A 16,055-nucleotide genomic window follows, 5' to 3' on the forward strand; every position below is an offset into this window, starting at 1 on the left:
AGTCTCCTATATAATCAGCATTAGTCTCTTTTGTCACACTCCTACCATCACAAACATACACAAAAGCTATCACACACATGCACCCCCCCCCCCCCCCCACACACACACACACACACACACTCAGGTCAGCTGAGTGATGTTGGGAGTGTGTCTTTCTCTTCTGCCTGTGTTAAAGTGAGTCATCTATCCTTCCACAGCTTCATTACAACCTGCAAGGGCAAACACTATCTCTCGCTCCCTCTGCCTCTCCACATGGAGGGAGAGAGAGACTGAGATATTCAGTAGATAGAAGGTGAGATCCCCCCCCCCCTCTCTCTCTCTCTTTGTATCCCACCCATCTTGCTGTTCTCTCTTGTTCCTTCGTCTCTATATTTATCTTTTGTCTCTACATCTATTTGCTTAAACCTTGTGTTTTCAATCACACAGTCTTTCTCTCTTCCTCTCCCACCTAGCCTTGAGCAAGTGGCAGTGTGGTTAAGCAGCTTGTGATGTAAACATTTGAACCCGCGGAAAGATGCGACGACATGAACGCAACAGAGTGGATAGATACACAGACTGAAAGGCCAAAATAGCCACCTCTGTTCAGGTAATTGTTTGTTTGGGGAATTCTTTTAATGGTTTGGGCAAGGCCCCTTTCTTCCAATTAAGGGGAATCTTAATGCAACAGCAAACTGATATTCTGTACCATAATGTGCTTTCAAATTTCAAACGCTAAGAAAAGAAAACAATAACTATGTAAATACCGGTAAACACAAATGAAGAAACGTGTTTTCTGACTGTCATGATGAGAAAGAACGGGACTGGCCTATAAAGACCCCCAAGAGGCAGTGAGTGTATAGCCGCAAATGAATTCCTGTGGTTGATGTTTAAAATGTCACATATGGGTGTTCTGTTGAGGTAACCACCTATTTTGACGGATAAATCAGACAAATCTAGACATGGAAGGTAAAAAAAAAAGTATAGAAAAGGTAATTTAAAGATCATGTTTCTGGAGGCTGGAAGAAAGACGGATCCACAGAAGAAGAGAAGTCGGTTGTGTTCTTACCTCTCTCGCAGCTCAGAGCTCGTAGAAAGCTTCAGTTTTTGAGGCCCGACAGAAAGCATGAATAATGCATAGGTAAAACCTCTTATTCTCTAAATTTTAAATAGCTAGCTGTTATGAAAAATAACTTCACCCGTGGAGCATTAGCAGACTTGCATGCAACAAACTGTCTTCTACAGTACAACTTTGATTCATACATACAAGTTTCAGAATTTGCCAATGTCCAGGAGAACCATCTTCACTGCGCATTAAAACTTGAAAAAACTGTCCATTATGTTGATGATACTAATTCATTCATGAACACCTTTTTCCCATAAGAATATATGTTTTGACTTTTGACAGAGATAAGGTTTTCACTAAACACAGACTTCAGGTGTTTCAACTGGGACCCTGAAATAAGACACAGCAGAATGACTCACCAAAAGGTTGAAGCAGGATTCCAGTCTTGGACTCCCTCTACTGGCTCATAGTGCAGGCTGATACAAAATGCTGAGGAAATTGTTGCACCGTTATGTCTGAGACGTCTCTTTGATGGAACAGCATACTGCTCAGCCTCCCTGAGGAAGATTAAAACAAGTTGTTAGAAAAGACACACGCCGAATTCTGAAACTATCTGCTGCTTTTGTCCCTGGTGCTCAAACAGCTGACCAGCTTTTCATCATTTTACAGTCGCCATAAACAAAAGAAAAAAAGAGCTAAAACCAAAAAGGCAACTTGAGATTTTAATGGTTTGGGTAAAACACTGAAGTTCAGCAAGAAGTTTAAGGGTTAAAACAATTAGTCATAAGTTTCCTATTGATCCCTCCCCGAGATCTCTTATCCCAATAACTGCAGACAGGCTCATTACTCTAAAAGACAACCTTATAGACAGTCAGCACTGATAAAGCTGGATCAATGCCACTGATCAGTTCCACACCACAGTATGGATAAGCACACAAAACTAGAATCGACAGAAAGGGCATTCTCATTAAATGAAAGCTTTCAAACTGTCGTTTGGCTGCTATACACAAAGGGTAACTTAGAGGGTGTGATGTGAGTCTCCTGTTTGCTACAGTCTCCGGGAAGATAGTTGAAATCCCAATTCATTATGGGATCCATGGCCATACAGTCAAAAGGGATCTGCATCTTTAACAAGACTAACAGTCCACATTGGTCCCACTAGTGGACCAGTGAGGCTGCAATGCTCATTATGCACCACAAAGCTATGGATGGGAGACAAGTAGAAATTTAGCTTTTCTTAGAAACATCCCACTTGTGGAATAAAACATCTAAGGTTTGGCAGGTTTGACGGGTGGAACCAGACGAAACTCCATGTTGTTTCCAAAACCACAAGGGATATACTTATTCTTGTTGCCATTGCGCAACGTCATACTGAGCTTGTCCGACCCAGCTCAGATTTCATCCGCCTACAAGCTGTTATAAGTTCACCATCTACTGATGAAGAATACACATTTGGGCAGGATAGACTTACTAACCAAATCGGGCAACAGCAACTTCTGAACTGGACTTGAAGGATTCTCTTCAACACCATCAGCCTGAGGTGTCTTCGTTGTGCTTTTGAGAGGTTAATTGATCAGAAGAGTACATTTAAAGAGCCCACTCTTGTGAATCAACTGACGCTTGTGATATCCACTTAATAAGATAAGAAAAAAGGCCACTGGCCCAGACACACTAAAAGCATTCGCCATTAAAGACTGTGCCCTCCAATTAAAATTAATCTTTGCAAGGTTATCCCACTTGTCCAACCCACAGTGCCAAAATCATGGAAACCTGTGCCAAAAAAAAGCCAAAAGCAAGTACACTGAATGACTTTCACCCAATAACTATAACATCCATCCTTTATAAAACCATGGAGTGTGGTGTAGCTCGACATCCTCTGTGGACAGGCACTTTCACCCAATTTGAATTGCTTACAACAGTTGCAGAGGATATAAGGGATGTGCCAGAGTAATATTTGTGGATATTTGTTCAGTTTTTAACTCTTTGTTGAATCATGTCCAGGTTAGCTACTAAATGGACCTCGAGGTGTTTTGTCTAACTATTCCATGTTATCCTGCTGGCATTCATCATGCATCTGATGCACAGAGCCCGATGGGTTGGCAGTAAATCAAAACAGTGCTATCTTATTGGACTCTATTCTGGGAGGAGTCCAGGCTTGCAAGCGGACTGACACTTCAGTTAAACGCTTCCTCATATCTCGTGATTGAGTAAACCCTGAGGATGTGACTCACCTGTCGGTTACAGTTTGCAGCAGTCAAACAAGTTGCAACAACAGGCCGCTGGCACTTCATGTGGCGTCATACATACACTCATACCTACGGATATCTGAGCTTTGGGCAGGTTGTTGTTGCAGCCCCGTTCACTTCCCTCTCCTACACGCTAGTTGAAGTAGCAACATGCATGCTACTATCAGCAGTGACCTGTAGGAGTAAGCTTTTGAGTAACTTAGATAACAACTGTTGGGTTTTGCGCCGTCATCATGGGGGACTCGGACGACACCGGGAGCTTAGCTCTCAGGAGAAGGGCCACTTTCGCGACGGGGAAAAGCGCGAGTCTGCTGCCGATGAACGGGAAGTCTGCAGCGGCGTGTCAGAGCTCAGTGCCCGCCGACAGTAGCAAGGACAATGGGCAGGGAAAACGAGACCGGCCGCTGGAAACAGCCCGGTCCAAATCAAGCAGTGACAAACAACAACGCAGGAGTGACATTAGTGAGAGGCTGAGGTGAGTTAACGCTAACTTTACAACAGTTATCAAACTTATTTCGTTAAAGGAAAGTTGAGTTTAAGGGCTGACGTTGAATTAACGATACTTTAAGCCAGTAACGTTATTGTCTTATTAAGTTGGCAGAAGTTATAACTTTTGCTAGTTTGAACGTGCAGCACACACACTCGGGCTGCTCGGGGTCGTTTGAGGTAAACCTTGAACAAGACCTGTTCATTTTGTGACGGCTGTCGGCCTTTATCATTCATGCTTTTACATTTTTTGTTGTTCTGCTACTTGGCAGAGTAACCACAATTTAACACTAACGTTAGACCCGATATCTGTGTGGGGCTGTTTTATTGATTAGGGGCGTGTCTAATGAGCGTACTATAAACGGGGTGCATTGTGGGTAAGCGTAATCCCTTTAGGCCAGTTTAATACCAAAGCATACCTGTGTACCGATCGGGCCGCGTTGGTATTTAGTGTACAACACATCGGATATTCTTTATTGTGGTGCAACATTACCAAAATGAAATGATAAAACTAGTGTGTCAAGGGACATATATGGAACCACACATAGATATTAGACCAAATTCACCTTTAGTTTCCTGAGCTGCTGCCACAACATTTGTATTATTGGTTGTATTCTATTGGTTTTACTGCTATAATGTATCTTCCTTTCTTTCTCATCACCAGAACTACTCTCAACCATTTTTTTCTTCCTAATATTCATAAGTTGATGTGCAATTGATGTGATGCCGGAGTCAAATAAAAATAAATGTTTCTTAAGATCATGATATTCTTAATTGTTTCACCCATTCATCTATTTTATTTCTGTAGTTGTCATAAGACACAGGAGTCCCTGCTGAGTTCAGCCAGTGGTTTCAATAACTACAGAGGAATCCTCAACTGGTGTGTGGTCATGCTGGTAAGGACCAACATTTGAACACACAAATAAACCAAACTTGCTATGGAAATCTTTTTATATAGATTTTGATAATAAGTGAAAGCCAAATATCAGGGAAATATCTAAAGGGCGCGAACATAAGTAGCATTATGTATTTCAGTTGCGATCCAGTTTGTGCTCGTCATCTGTTTCCCAGAAACCAGTGTAAAACAGGAAGAGAACCAATCAGATGATCCACTAGCATTGATTGATGCAATGACATATGTCAAAGTTATGTAAAATAAACAATTAGTCCACATTGTTCCATTAATAGCTATTTGTTTCTAGACAGACTCACTGTGTCTGTATCTGCGTTGAATCCGGTTTCCTGCCAGTTTAACCACACTGCCAAAAAAATGGAGTCTCAGCAATTTCTAAGATGGTTTGAATCAAACATGTTACAGTGCAGGCAAATCATGTGAGGGGTTAGAGAACAACGTGTCAAAACACAAAGAATTATTGAGTTATTGAAGCTTATTTTGAGTGCATGTGCACTCAATTTCACGTGATTAACAGGTTTTATGTCGAGCTCAACACCTTTCGCAGCTCTTCCTCCTCTGTGCTGGAGACAAGGCGAGGCTAGCGAAGACCTTCTGTTAATCCAGGCTTTGAACACTGATCATGTTCAGCGCAGGAGGTTTTTCTTCATTCCCACTGAACTTCTGTCCCATCCCCAGGCAGAGAGCCTTTGTGCCGGGTAATGAGATATTACAATCCATTTAGAAAGAGGAAAAGCGAGGAGGGGAGATTAAAAAAAATAAATAATGTGGGGACGAGGACGACGAAGAGGAGGAGAACTGGGTTGAGGAGAGGAAAAGGGATGATGAGATATAGGGAGAGGAAGGAGAGAGAAACTTGTAGAGGGAAGAGATGATATGGAAGGATGCTTTTATTGGATTAATAGTGTTGAAATAACAATATGAAGAAATGAAAGTAACACATGAGTCAATCAGATGAACATCCTTAATTCTTGCTTTGTGTTACAGGTGTTGAGCAATGCTCGCCTCTTCTTAGAAAACTTGTTACGGTGAGTAAGTTTGAAGTCTTTGGACAATATTTTATGAGTGTATTTTTCACATACTGATAAACGATCATGTAAACAGGCCTCCTGTATGCTTGTTACCCAGTGTTTCGTTCTTAATTAAACAGATATCAATGATGTTAGTGACGAAAGATACCAAACACAAGTACCAGGTTCTCCATCATTGCACAATCGTCTTCCTGCTTTCACAGAGTGACTTTACTAATCCTGTAATGTCTCTTAGTTCATCTATTTTGACAACAGATGTTTTTTATTGTAGCACTTTTACAGCTCTCGTAGAAAAAGCACAGGTGTAATTAATGCAATGATAAGGACTGTATTTCACCTGAGCTGATGTCAGGGTGCTGATATTATGCTGGTTAGCTGGATTGGTGTACTGGGCCAATATACAGTAACAGAGCCATAGTTAATGCTATTAGTCACATTTTTTTGCTAATTCAAAATGGCTGCTTTGTGTCTCTTTTAATCTATCTTCTCTTGTTGTCAGGTACGGGGTCTTGGTGGACCCTATTCAAGTGATTTCCTTATTTCTAAAGGATCCCTACAGCTGGCCAGCAGCATGCCTGGTAATTGGTAGGTAAACGTTTCATCTGTCCAGTAAATCACCTGCTAGGAAAGCAACAACACAACCACAGTCGCATAATTAAACAGCATAGTTCCTGTATTTAAGATAAAAAACGTCAATATTTGAAACAATTACCTGATTTATCATTTTAATAAGGGGGGAACTTAGATCAAATGTCACTTAGAAATTGTTAAATTGAGCTTGAAATAAAATGGGATAAAAATCATAGACAGATGTTAAACCAAAGCTAGAATTACTCCTAATCACCAAAGACACATAATATGGCAGATATGAGAGTAAGATTCAGCTTCATGTACATGAGCACAGATATAAATCTACTGCTCAACTTTAATCTGGCCCTAAATTATACCATTGAACCACTTCAAATGAGTCCGGCAACAACATTTAAAAACATCTTTTTGAGTCTAAAATATTTTTAATTAATTAGGTGGAATAACTGCATTTAAAGCGGTGAATATGTATTTAGTTTGGGTGGTCTAATCTGCCTTATTTCAAGCCTCGTAAAACACAAACAGGCACGTGCTATATCCAAAGACTTTTTTTAAATATTTATTTTTATGGTATATCACAGTGAAAGTCTGCAGTGGTGCAGCTTACAGTGTCTCTGGAGGGACAATCACCTGCCCCATATACTGCACAGTGGTACTGTGCTGCAGAGAGAGGAAGAGAGTGAGAGAAGTGGGGAGAGAGAGAGAAAAAAAATAGAAGCAAAAGGGGGAGATTAAAGGATTGGGGAAGAAAGGGAGAGGGGGTTGATGTAAAGTGCTGCATTGGCACGGACAAGAGGAGAGGGAGGGAGGAAGAGATGGATGGAGGTAAGGTAAATGGCCACACAGAGACAGGTGAGAATGGGAGTCTGTTTACAGTAGCATGGACAGTAAAGCAGCTCATTCCCAGAGGACAGTCAGTACTTCTAGAGTCACTGCAGCAACGCACTCCCACACACAAACACCACAACACAAAGTCTACAATGGTAGAACCAACCAGTCTTCCATTCAGGCAACTGTTCCTGTGAGTGACCAAAATAGAAATAGTCAATAGTTGCTGATTTTCATAGTTGCTCAACAGGACTGTTTCCAAAATAGATTTTAATAACGAACATTAGCTCTTCATATAGAATAGAGTCTTGATGTGTGATAAAGAACTACAAAATAAAATAAACATGTTCAACATTTTATTTTGGTAAAATGTCAGACACTGCCCTGTTGAAGAGAGTTTTACTCACATTTTATTTCAGTGGAGCAAATTGCACTGAAATTAATGAAACGTCAGCAAATCATGTTTTAGTCGTTTGCATGTTTAAAATAGGCGTGAGAGGAAGTTACCGATAGTTGTTCTCCTGGCTGTATGTGGGTTTTTGTTACTTTGTTGGGGTGCTTTTACTGGTAATAAAAAAAGTCACATTTGCCTAAATACAGAATCGCATGTAACTACAATGAGCTCTTCTCCAGAAACCTAGTGACGCCTACGTTCTCCTACTAACTGCAAATGATGACACATTGAATGAAATAGTTCTTGCCTGATCGACAAATCTGGTTATCATCACATGAAAATAGTTTTGCATGTACAGCTTTTGTTCCCTCGTCTCTTCTTAGCATAAGTACAGTAAGTATACCATGAAGTCCAAAGCAAGCATGGGAATGACTGCACCATGAAACACATTGATTTGTGGTGGCAATGCTGATGAATAGTTGCATTGACGACGGAATGATAAGACCCAGTAATCAAAATGTCTGACAGTTTACACATCTGCTCACTCTAGATTAGATTGACTGACATGCAAATCTCTGATTAGGGTCTTAAAAGGGTACAATTTCTGCAATTATGTGCCATCAGTGTGGCTCAGCCGGGTCTAGTCGGGGTCATGAGCAATCTACATACCAGTGGTTTCCTTAAGTTCATTCTGCAGCGAGTTACCCTGCAGTTTAAACCAAAAATTCCACATACAATTCAGGCCAATTTGCTTCACACAGAAGGATCGGGCTCAGCAGCGACAATTAATGTATAATAAAGAGTGCATTAAATACCAACAGTGGCTCCAATACTAGCATTTCCCCTCTAAAGTCAGGATATTGTAGCTGTTTAATATAAAGCAAGTTCTCTTCTATTTCCTTTCCTTAAGATCTGAGAATGGCAACAGTAGAATGACGTGCGTATGTGTGTGCACGCGCACCCACTCGACCGCCCTGTCACTCCAACTAACTAGCAGTTGGCGTGTGCTGAGCAACACATATGCTCCGTTGGTGCTGGCTCATTTCTTTCATCAGGTGTTCCTGTTTAATCGTGTGTGTGTGTGCGTGAGTGTGTGCGCGAGTGTGTGTGCGCGTGTGTGTGCATGTGCGTGTGTGACGGCATGGTTTATGCATGAGACAGCAGAGGGCAGCTGTAAAGCTTAATTCACTCAAATACTCAACTTGAGGCCAAACCAGTTAGACCACATTAGACCTGGAACCAACATATCTTACTGTAATTCTGAGCCTTGTATTCATACTTCTGTCCTGCACAGCCCCTTCAGAAGTGAGTCTGCAAGGACTGTTTCAGAGGAGCTGACATGAATCTGTCATTGTGTTTTGACAGTGTCCAATGCGTTCGTTCTGGTGGCTCTCTACACAGAAAGGCAGCTGTCGAAGGTGAGTGGGAAAGACCCTGCTTGCACTCAAACATCGGAGCCCTGTGGATTTTCACTGAACTGTTGAATTCGCAGCACTTTCGCGACTCCCAGGAGGGATTCTTTTTCTAAAACTGACTTGACTAGCTGACCCTCCCCGACTGCATCTGCAAATGTTAAATGGTAAAATGAGAAATTAGTTTCACCATCTGCATTTAGGGCATGTTCAGCTATGCTCTGTCTGTTTGGCATGAATATGGAACATCGTGAGCTTTTTCAAACTTTTTATAGGCCACCATAACTCGAAATGTGGTTCTGTTTTTATTCCAAAGATCTGTTCAAAAGCAGAGCAAAGAAATAACATTTTCATGTTTAGCTGTTATATTCTTCACATTGTTTTGACAATAAGCTCAACAATAAATTACTAATATAGAAAATGTGCAAACTAAATAAATAGTTAGTTGGGAGATGGTGGTTTAAACTAGGACAACTTGTCTTTAAGGTTTAATGTAAAACCTCCTGCTGTTCCTCTTTGTCTCTCTCTGCCCAGGGTTCATTCACTGAACTTGTGGGGTTTCTGGTCCACTGCATTAACGTGGCGATCATGCTAACGCTGCCTGCTGCAGTGGTCCTATTGGTCCCCTCCGTGACCCCAGGTAAAATGTGTTTTTTTACTATTATTAAAATACCGTCTCTGCAGCCTTGCTACGATCGGCTGTACAGGCTAGTAGCATCTATGATGCGGCCGAAGCATTATCCATCCATTGGTGGTTAACAATGTCGCCGCGTGTATAAAACAGAAAATAATGTGATCGTAACAAAGATTAGGAGGTCATCCACATCCTTGCCCTTCAGAGGAACAGACGACCAGTTTGATGGTGCAGTAAAAGACATCTCTTATACAGAGCCATAATTGGTCGGTTAGTGGTAATGGACCAGTTGGTCATGACTGGATTATTTCCAGCTGGCTCTGAGGAGAGGAGGAAGAGAGGAAGAGAGGAGAGGAGAGATGCCAAAGTAGGTGTGGTTTGCAGTACAGGGTCATCCAAGGGTCACCTTCTTCTGTCTTCATCAGGCCGCCCTCCACAGACCATACGATTCACCCATGATGCATTAGTAATGCATGATAGACCAGCACACTACACTCCTCTCGGATTCATTCAAAACATGACAGCTCCAGTGTTGTTTAAAAGTTGCCTGCTTTAGTTGTGTTTAAAAAAAAAACAGATGATGGGTAGTTATCCAACCTTCACTATTTCCTCAGGCCGACTTGCTTGAATTGTGTAGAAGTGAAATGTGGGGATTCTACCAGGGATACATACTTTGAACTTAATGAAGTTGAAAATGTAAATGATGTCACTGCTGAGGTCACAGTTCTCACTTAACCGACAAACGATCCACAGTAGGAGTGTTTCCCTCATTAACATAATATATTTAGCTCAGCTTCTTTCTTCAATGTCAATTTGGTCCAAGAATATATGTTGTTTTAATTATTTGTTCCTCTCCTGTCGTGGTATATTTTCCTCTCCTCTCCTCTCCCACTGGGAGGTGAAGGAGTAAAGGATTCAGTCCATCTGTCTGTCTGTTCTCCTCTCTGCGCTGCTGTTCACACAGGAAGGGCAATGACAGAGGGCAGGTGTGTGTGAGGCTGTTAGTGTGTGTGTGTGTGTGTGTGTGTGTGTGTGTGTTTGCACCTACTGAACTCTGCTTATGCAACTGGTATTCAATCAATGTACATGAAGCAGAGTGCAAGGATCTGATTTCAAGCTTGATTTAAAATTGTATGTGTGCGCTCGCTTGCACTCGCGCGCGCACACACACACACACACACACACGTGTGCGCGCGCGAGTGCAAGCACAAACTAAAGAGACTACAAAAGTATTATTAATCTAACATCAAATAATTGTTTCATATTGACTCACAAAAGCCTTCAGGGACTTCAGTTTGTATGACTGCACACACTCACACTGGTAAGCATGGTGACTATACTGTATAATAATGATGTCCTTGGCGTAGTTAGATCATGAATGTTTGTTCAAGATCAGATGACAACCTTTCTTTCTCTCTTCACTTTTCCACAGTTTTAATCCTCCCTTCTCTCCCTGTTTTTCTCTTGCTTTCCATTCTGTCAGTCTCTCCCTCCCTCTCACACTGTTTTGCCAACTTTCTCCTCCTCCCTCCTCCATCACTGTTTTCTACCCTCCATTGGCTTTCCCTCATCTCTGCTTCTCATCCTCCCCATACTCCTAGGTAGTACATCATTATGTTACAAGTCCGCACACATTGCAGCTTTATATCCCAATCTCTCCCTCTCTCTTTCTCCGTCAGTTGGCGGTGCGTTCGTTGTTGGTACTTACACCATCCTCTCCCTAAAGCTTTACTCCTACAAGGACGTCAACATGTGGTGCAGAGAGCTGAGCTCGGTCAAAGCCAAGAAATTGGCCAGGTCGCTGTCTTGTAAGTCACAGAAACACAAGCACATACATTTAAGACCGAAATGAGAATTCATTCTTTGCTAATTTTAAGGTCAGTTTCTGTGTATGGTTTACATTTCTCACCCCGACCGATCCTTCAGGCCAACGCTTATGTGGTTACAGTGACATCTAGCGGCAGATACTTGGTACTGCAACGCTCAGATAAACGGGAAGTTTGTCATAGAAGCAGACGGAACTGCAACAGTAGCTACTTTGAGGAATTGTTGCGCGTCAACATCCGCACCTGGTTGTCATTGTATCATTGTCTCTGTATTTGTATGTAATGCGATGTTAACTTCCACATGCTTTTCATGTCTGTGTGTTCCTTCTATTCAGGTCCGTCAGTGCAGCACCTCAATGGAGGCGACCGAAAGGTGTGTTACCCTGGCAACCTCACCATCAGAGGTACTCAAAAAATCTTTCTAGAGTTTGTATGAAACTTTATTGACAATGTTTCTAGAGCCACTGCCTCTTTTTTTTTCATGTTCTCACACATTTTGACGAACCGTCCCTTTGATCTCCGTCTCTGTAGACGTGTACTACTTTGTCTGTGCTCCAACTCTGTGCTATGAGCTCAACTTCCCGCGCTCTGCGAATATTCGCACGAGTTTCCTGATGAGGAGACTGTTTGAGATGGTGAGGAGATATCTCATGGCATTCAGACAATTAGACATGTAAAGCATCTCTGCTCTCAACAACATGCTATAATCACTTTTCAGCAATGAGTCACAACTCAAATGAAGTTCTTTAAAAGCTCCATCCTTTGTACAGATGTTATAAAACATATCCCCATATTCTCTTGTCATGTCACTCACTCTATTGATGTGTGTCTTTGCCCCCAGCTGTTCTTCACCCAACTGTTAGTTGGTCTCACTCAACAGGTACGGTCCTTTACTGTAAACTGATGTGTGGTGCTTTATTTTTCTCTCCATTTGCATTTCAAGTATTTTTAGTGCCATGTTATAAGGTGTTGGTGAGATCGTATTGTCAAAACTATGGAAAAAATTACGAAACATGAGGCCAATCTGTGAAATGTAGAGTTTACGGCGCAGACAACGGCATAACTTTGCGTTTTGCTTTCCTTCTATCAGTGGATGATTCCCATCATTCAAAGTTCCATGAAACCACTCGAGGTGAGGAGGACAGAATGACGTGTTTTTGTCAAATGCAAAGAGCTGCTGTGCGTCGCTTGTTAATCTGTGCATCTCTCCTCTCCTCTGCAGGACATGGATCTGTCCAGGATGACTGAGAGACTTCTACGATTAGCTGTGAGTAAAACACAACATCTGTATCTGTACACCTAGAACCTTTTACTCATGTTACTTGTCTCAATGCTTGTTATACGTTAGTGACTGACTCTGACTCTACACGAGAATGTATCGTGACTTTGTTGAGAGTATGGGAAGGAAACGGGCTCGAGTTTTGCACCAGGCTTTTACTTGCTGTTAGTTTCCTTTTCCTAAATGTCTCACAGTCATATATATTGTTATTGTTCATTTGGGTCCTTCCATTTCTGCCACCCTTCTCCAGGTTCCTAACCACTTGCTGTGGCTGATGTTTTTCTACGGGTTCTTCCACTCGTCTATGAACTTCAGCGCTGAGCTGCTGCGCTTTGGAGACCGACAGTTCTACAAGGACTGGTGGTAAGTTTTAGTGCGTGTGTTGCTTCGGAATTTCATGAGATGTGGTGGACCGTGCTGAAGGACTGATGGGGTCTTTACATTTCAGAGTTGGTATTTGCATAGGAATGGATTTGCGTGAATGAAGATATGAAGTATATGTAAGCACGTGTGGTAGATCATTTCAGTACCCTGCAAAAATGACAGAGGGGGAAGTCATTGCATGTGTTGTACGTTTGCTGATATTAATAAATCAGCTCCATCACTCAATGCACTGTAGGATAATTACGATTGTTTCCTCTTTTCCTCCACGACAAGAAAGATTCTTGACTTTTCAACGGCCTTAGATCAGTTGTTTAAACCCTGTAATGCTTCAACACGCTATTTGCTGACTCTCTTTCAGGAACTCCGAGTCGCTGACATATTTCTGGCAGAACTGGAACATCCCTGTACACAAGTGGTGTCTACGGTGAGTTATTCGCACTTTGCACACACTGAGAGAGAGCCTTGGAATTTCTAGACGTGAACACAGGGGACAGCAGTGGGTTTGATACAGGGAGAAAGACTTAACAAGGCACACTGATGCGTTTGGCAAATTGATTCATGTGGCTGTGAGAGAGTAAGTGCTAGTCATAAATACGGCGCCTGCAGCCGGTTCCACATAAACGAGCATGGCGGCGGCAGCAAATGCAGTGAGGTTTGTATTAAACAAGACAAAGCAAATGAAATGCTATTCAAAGGGTTTAAAGCCTATTCACTTTGAATTCCTGTCAGTCTGGGAGAATTGCAGCAAATAAGAGAGTTAAGATACTTCCACATGAATTATTACACATCAGGAAAACGCTTTTGACATTCTGATTTACAATACATGTCAATCATCCGTCCATTCATCCATTTCAACATCTGTGTTTTTGTCTGTCTTGCAGACACTTTTACAAGCCGCTGCTTCGGAGAGGATTCAGTAAAATAGTCAGCCAATCAGCTGTCTTCTTCTTGTCCGCTTTCTTCCACGAGGTAAGAGCTGAGAACCAAGACCACTTTCTCTGCTTATGTCTCTGTGCCTTTCAGACCTTAAATGTCCTCAAAAATCCTGTTTCAGGTAGATGTCTTTGAACAAAAACTCAGATTATGTTTTATAGAGAACACAATGTATTTGATGCAATGATCTTTGTTTCCTTTGTCCGTTTCTGTGTCAGTACTTGGTCAGTGTTCCTCTCAGGATGTTCAGACTTTGGGCCTTCATGGGCATGATGGCACAGGTAAGACCCAACACCTATCACCGATGATGAATGTACTGTTGAATACATATAACAAAATCTGTATTTTAAGTATGAATCTGCATAATAAGCCTTGTGATCTAGGTACACATGAGCGATAGTTAGAGGTAGCGTTGCATTTAGCGTTGCATTTAATACTAAAAGTCAAAGTAAAGTCAAGTGGTTGATGCTCTTTTTGAAATTTTAAAAGGTGTTCTCAGCGTTTGGCCTTGGCATCAGTGTCATTAACTTAATTAATAACCTAATTAAGATGGCATATTAGCATGGGCGTATTTGATATGTCATCGGGACGATAGCAGAACAAAAGGCAACATAAGGGCCTCTTGGTCTTTGTTGAGCTACTTAGTTATTCATTAGAGTGCTGAGTCATGAAACACAGACTACAGAAATCAGAATGAAATGCACAGTGAATGTGAGACTGTAATTCGTCTTTATAAACCTAATGACCCGCTGTGTTTATTCCATTTCTACTTTCATCTGCGCTTCAGCTTCCATTGGCCTGGTTTGTCGGTCGCTTCTTGCACGGTACCTACGGCAACGCTGCGGTGTGGCTCTCAATCATCATTGGTCAGCCAATCGCCGTCCTGATGTACGTCCATGACTATTACGTCCTGCAACACAGACAGGAGGCTGACTGATGTGCGCGCACACACACACACACACACACACAGAAGTACCACTTGCATCCAGTGCAGGAATCGTACTTCACACGTCAGGGTGAACTGATCATAGTGTGTTTACATTAGACACCTTGTCTATTGTATCTCCTTGTAATCTAATGTTTTTCTTCCTATACATTTTTTTCTTTATGTTGGGAAAAGTAAGAATAACTGTAACAGAAAGATGTTGAATCTTGAAGCATCACTGTGCTGTAGGGAGTGAGGCCTCTCTTCTGTATCATGTGACATAATCATGCAGCTTTTCACTTCTCTGACGGACAGCTTGGGGTACTGTGTGATGTTGTGCTGCTCTTCAGCTGTGGTCATGGCCAGGATAAGGACTGTGGCTGCTTTTTATCAATTCACATCATGATTTAAGTGCTGTTGTGATGGAGATTTATGATCCGCTGTGTTTTATTTTCATGAGCCAAAGAGGCTTAATCTGTCCCATGTGAATGTAGATGGAATACGAAGAAGAGTACGATGTTATTAATGTACGTTTTGTTTGATAATACCGCACACATCCGTTTGTGCAACACTTTTTGGGTGATTTGTTTTGTTTTTTTGTCATGGTGCTATCTCATTGGACTGTTGCCAAGTAATGATGTCTAATCATGCGTCCAAATTCAATCTGTGTCTAAAAATAAACATTCAGAGTTTAATTGAAGACTTTTTTTCAGTGTGTTATTTGTTGCTGATGTTTATCAGATTTTTATTGAACATAACATTTCTAATTAGATCAAAGTAAATAGAGATTTAAAGCAAAATGTCGATGTGAAACTCACAGAAGACACAGAGAGCCAGAAGAGAAAAGGTAGGAGTGCTTTAGTACATTTGTTGATAAGTAGCTGACAAATGTATGCAAACATGTATCACGGTAAAAATGAGCATCTGTAAATGCAAGTAAGGAGTGCTGTCAAATGTGACTGCTCTAGAAGGGTAACATGGAAAGTTCAGTTCAACACTTGTTCTGTGGTCCAAACTGTAACCTTAGTTACTCCCGAGTGAACAATTCAGTCAGTTACAGGTCAACAAGTTGACAACTTATTTCACATCAATGATCTGCTGAATAGTCATCAACAGGTAGAGGAGGGAAGCCCT

The 16,055-nt window shown here is 41.6% G+C and overlaps 1 protein-coding gene across 1 annotated transcript; it reads left to right on the forward strand.

Moving 5' to 3' along the window:
• Positions 1-3,410: 3,410 nt before the first annotated feature.
• Positions 3,411-15,610, forward strand: LOC306781816 (diacylglycerol O-acyltransferase 1-like). Its single transcript, XM_079274854.1, has 17 exons — positions 3,411-3,763; positions 4,583-4,670; positions 5,675-5,715; positions 6,218-6,303; positions 8,894-8,946; positions 9,475-9,580; positions 11,254-11,382; positions 11,736-11,804; positions 11,932-12,035; positions 12,242-12,280; positions 12,491-12,532; positions 12,623-12,667; positions 12,930-13,042; positions 13,422-13,487; positions 13,945-14,032; positions 14,215-14,277; positions 14,784-15,610. Exons 1-17 carry the CDS (start codon positions 3,522-3,524, stop codon positions 14,931-14,933), a joined length of 1,524 nt encoding a protein of 507 aa, XP_079130980.1. The 5' UTR covers positions 3,411-3,521; the 3' UTR covers positions 14,934-15,610.
• The last annotated feature ends 445 nt before the right edge of the window (positions 15,611-16,055 follow it).

The sequence above is a fragment of the Melanostigma gelatinosum genome, assembly GCF_949748355.1.
Source record: "Melanostigma gelatinosum genome assembly, chromosome: 9".
NCBI classification, from domain to species: domain Eukaryota; kingdom Metazoa; phylum Chordata; class Actinopteri; order Perciformes; family Zoarcidae; genus Melanostigma; species Melanostigma gelatinosum.

What these genes read in the sequence shown, in the direction of transcription:
- LOC306781816 (XM_079274854.1), top strand. Translation starts at nt 3,522, where the DNA reads ATGGGGGACTCGGACGACACCGGGAGCTTAGCTCTCAGGAGAAGGGCC. An exon ending in CAGAAAGGCAGCTGTCGAAG is followed by an intron (nt 8,947 to 9,474) that starts GTGAGTGGGAAA and finishes CTCTCTGCCCAG; the next exon opens with GGTTCATTCACTGAACTTGT. An exon ending in GGTCCCCTCCGTGACCCCAG is followed by an intron (nt 9,581 to 11,253) that starts GTAAAATGTGTT and finishes TTTCTCCGTCAG; the next exon opens with TTGGCGGTGCGTTCGTTGTT.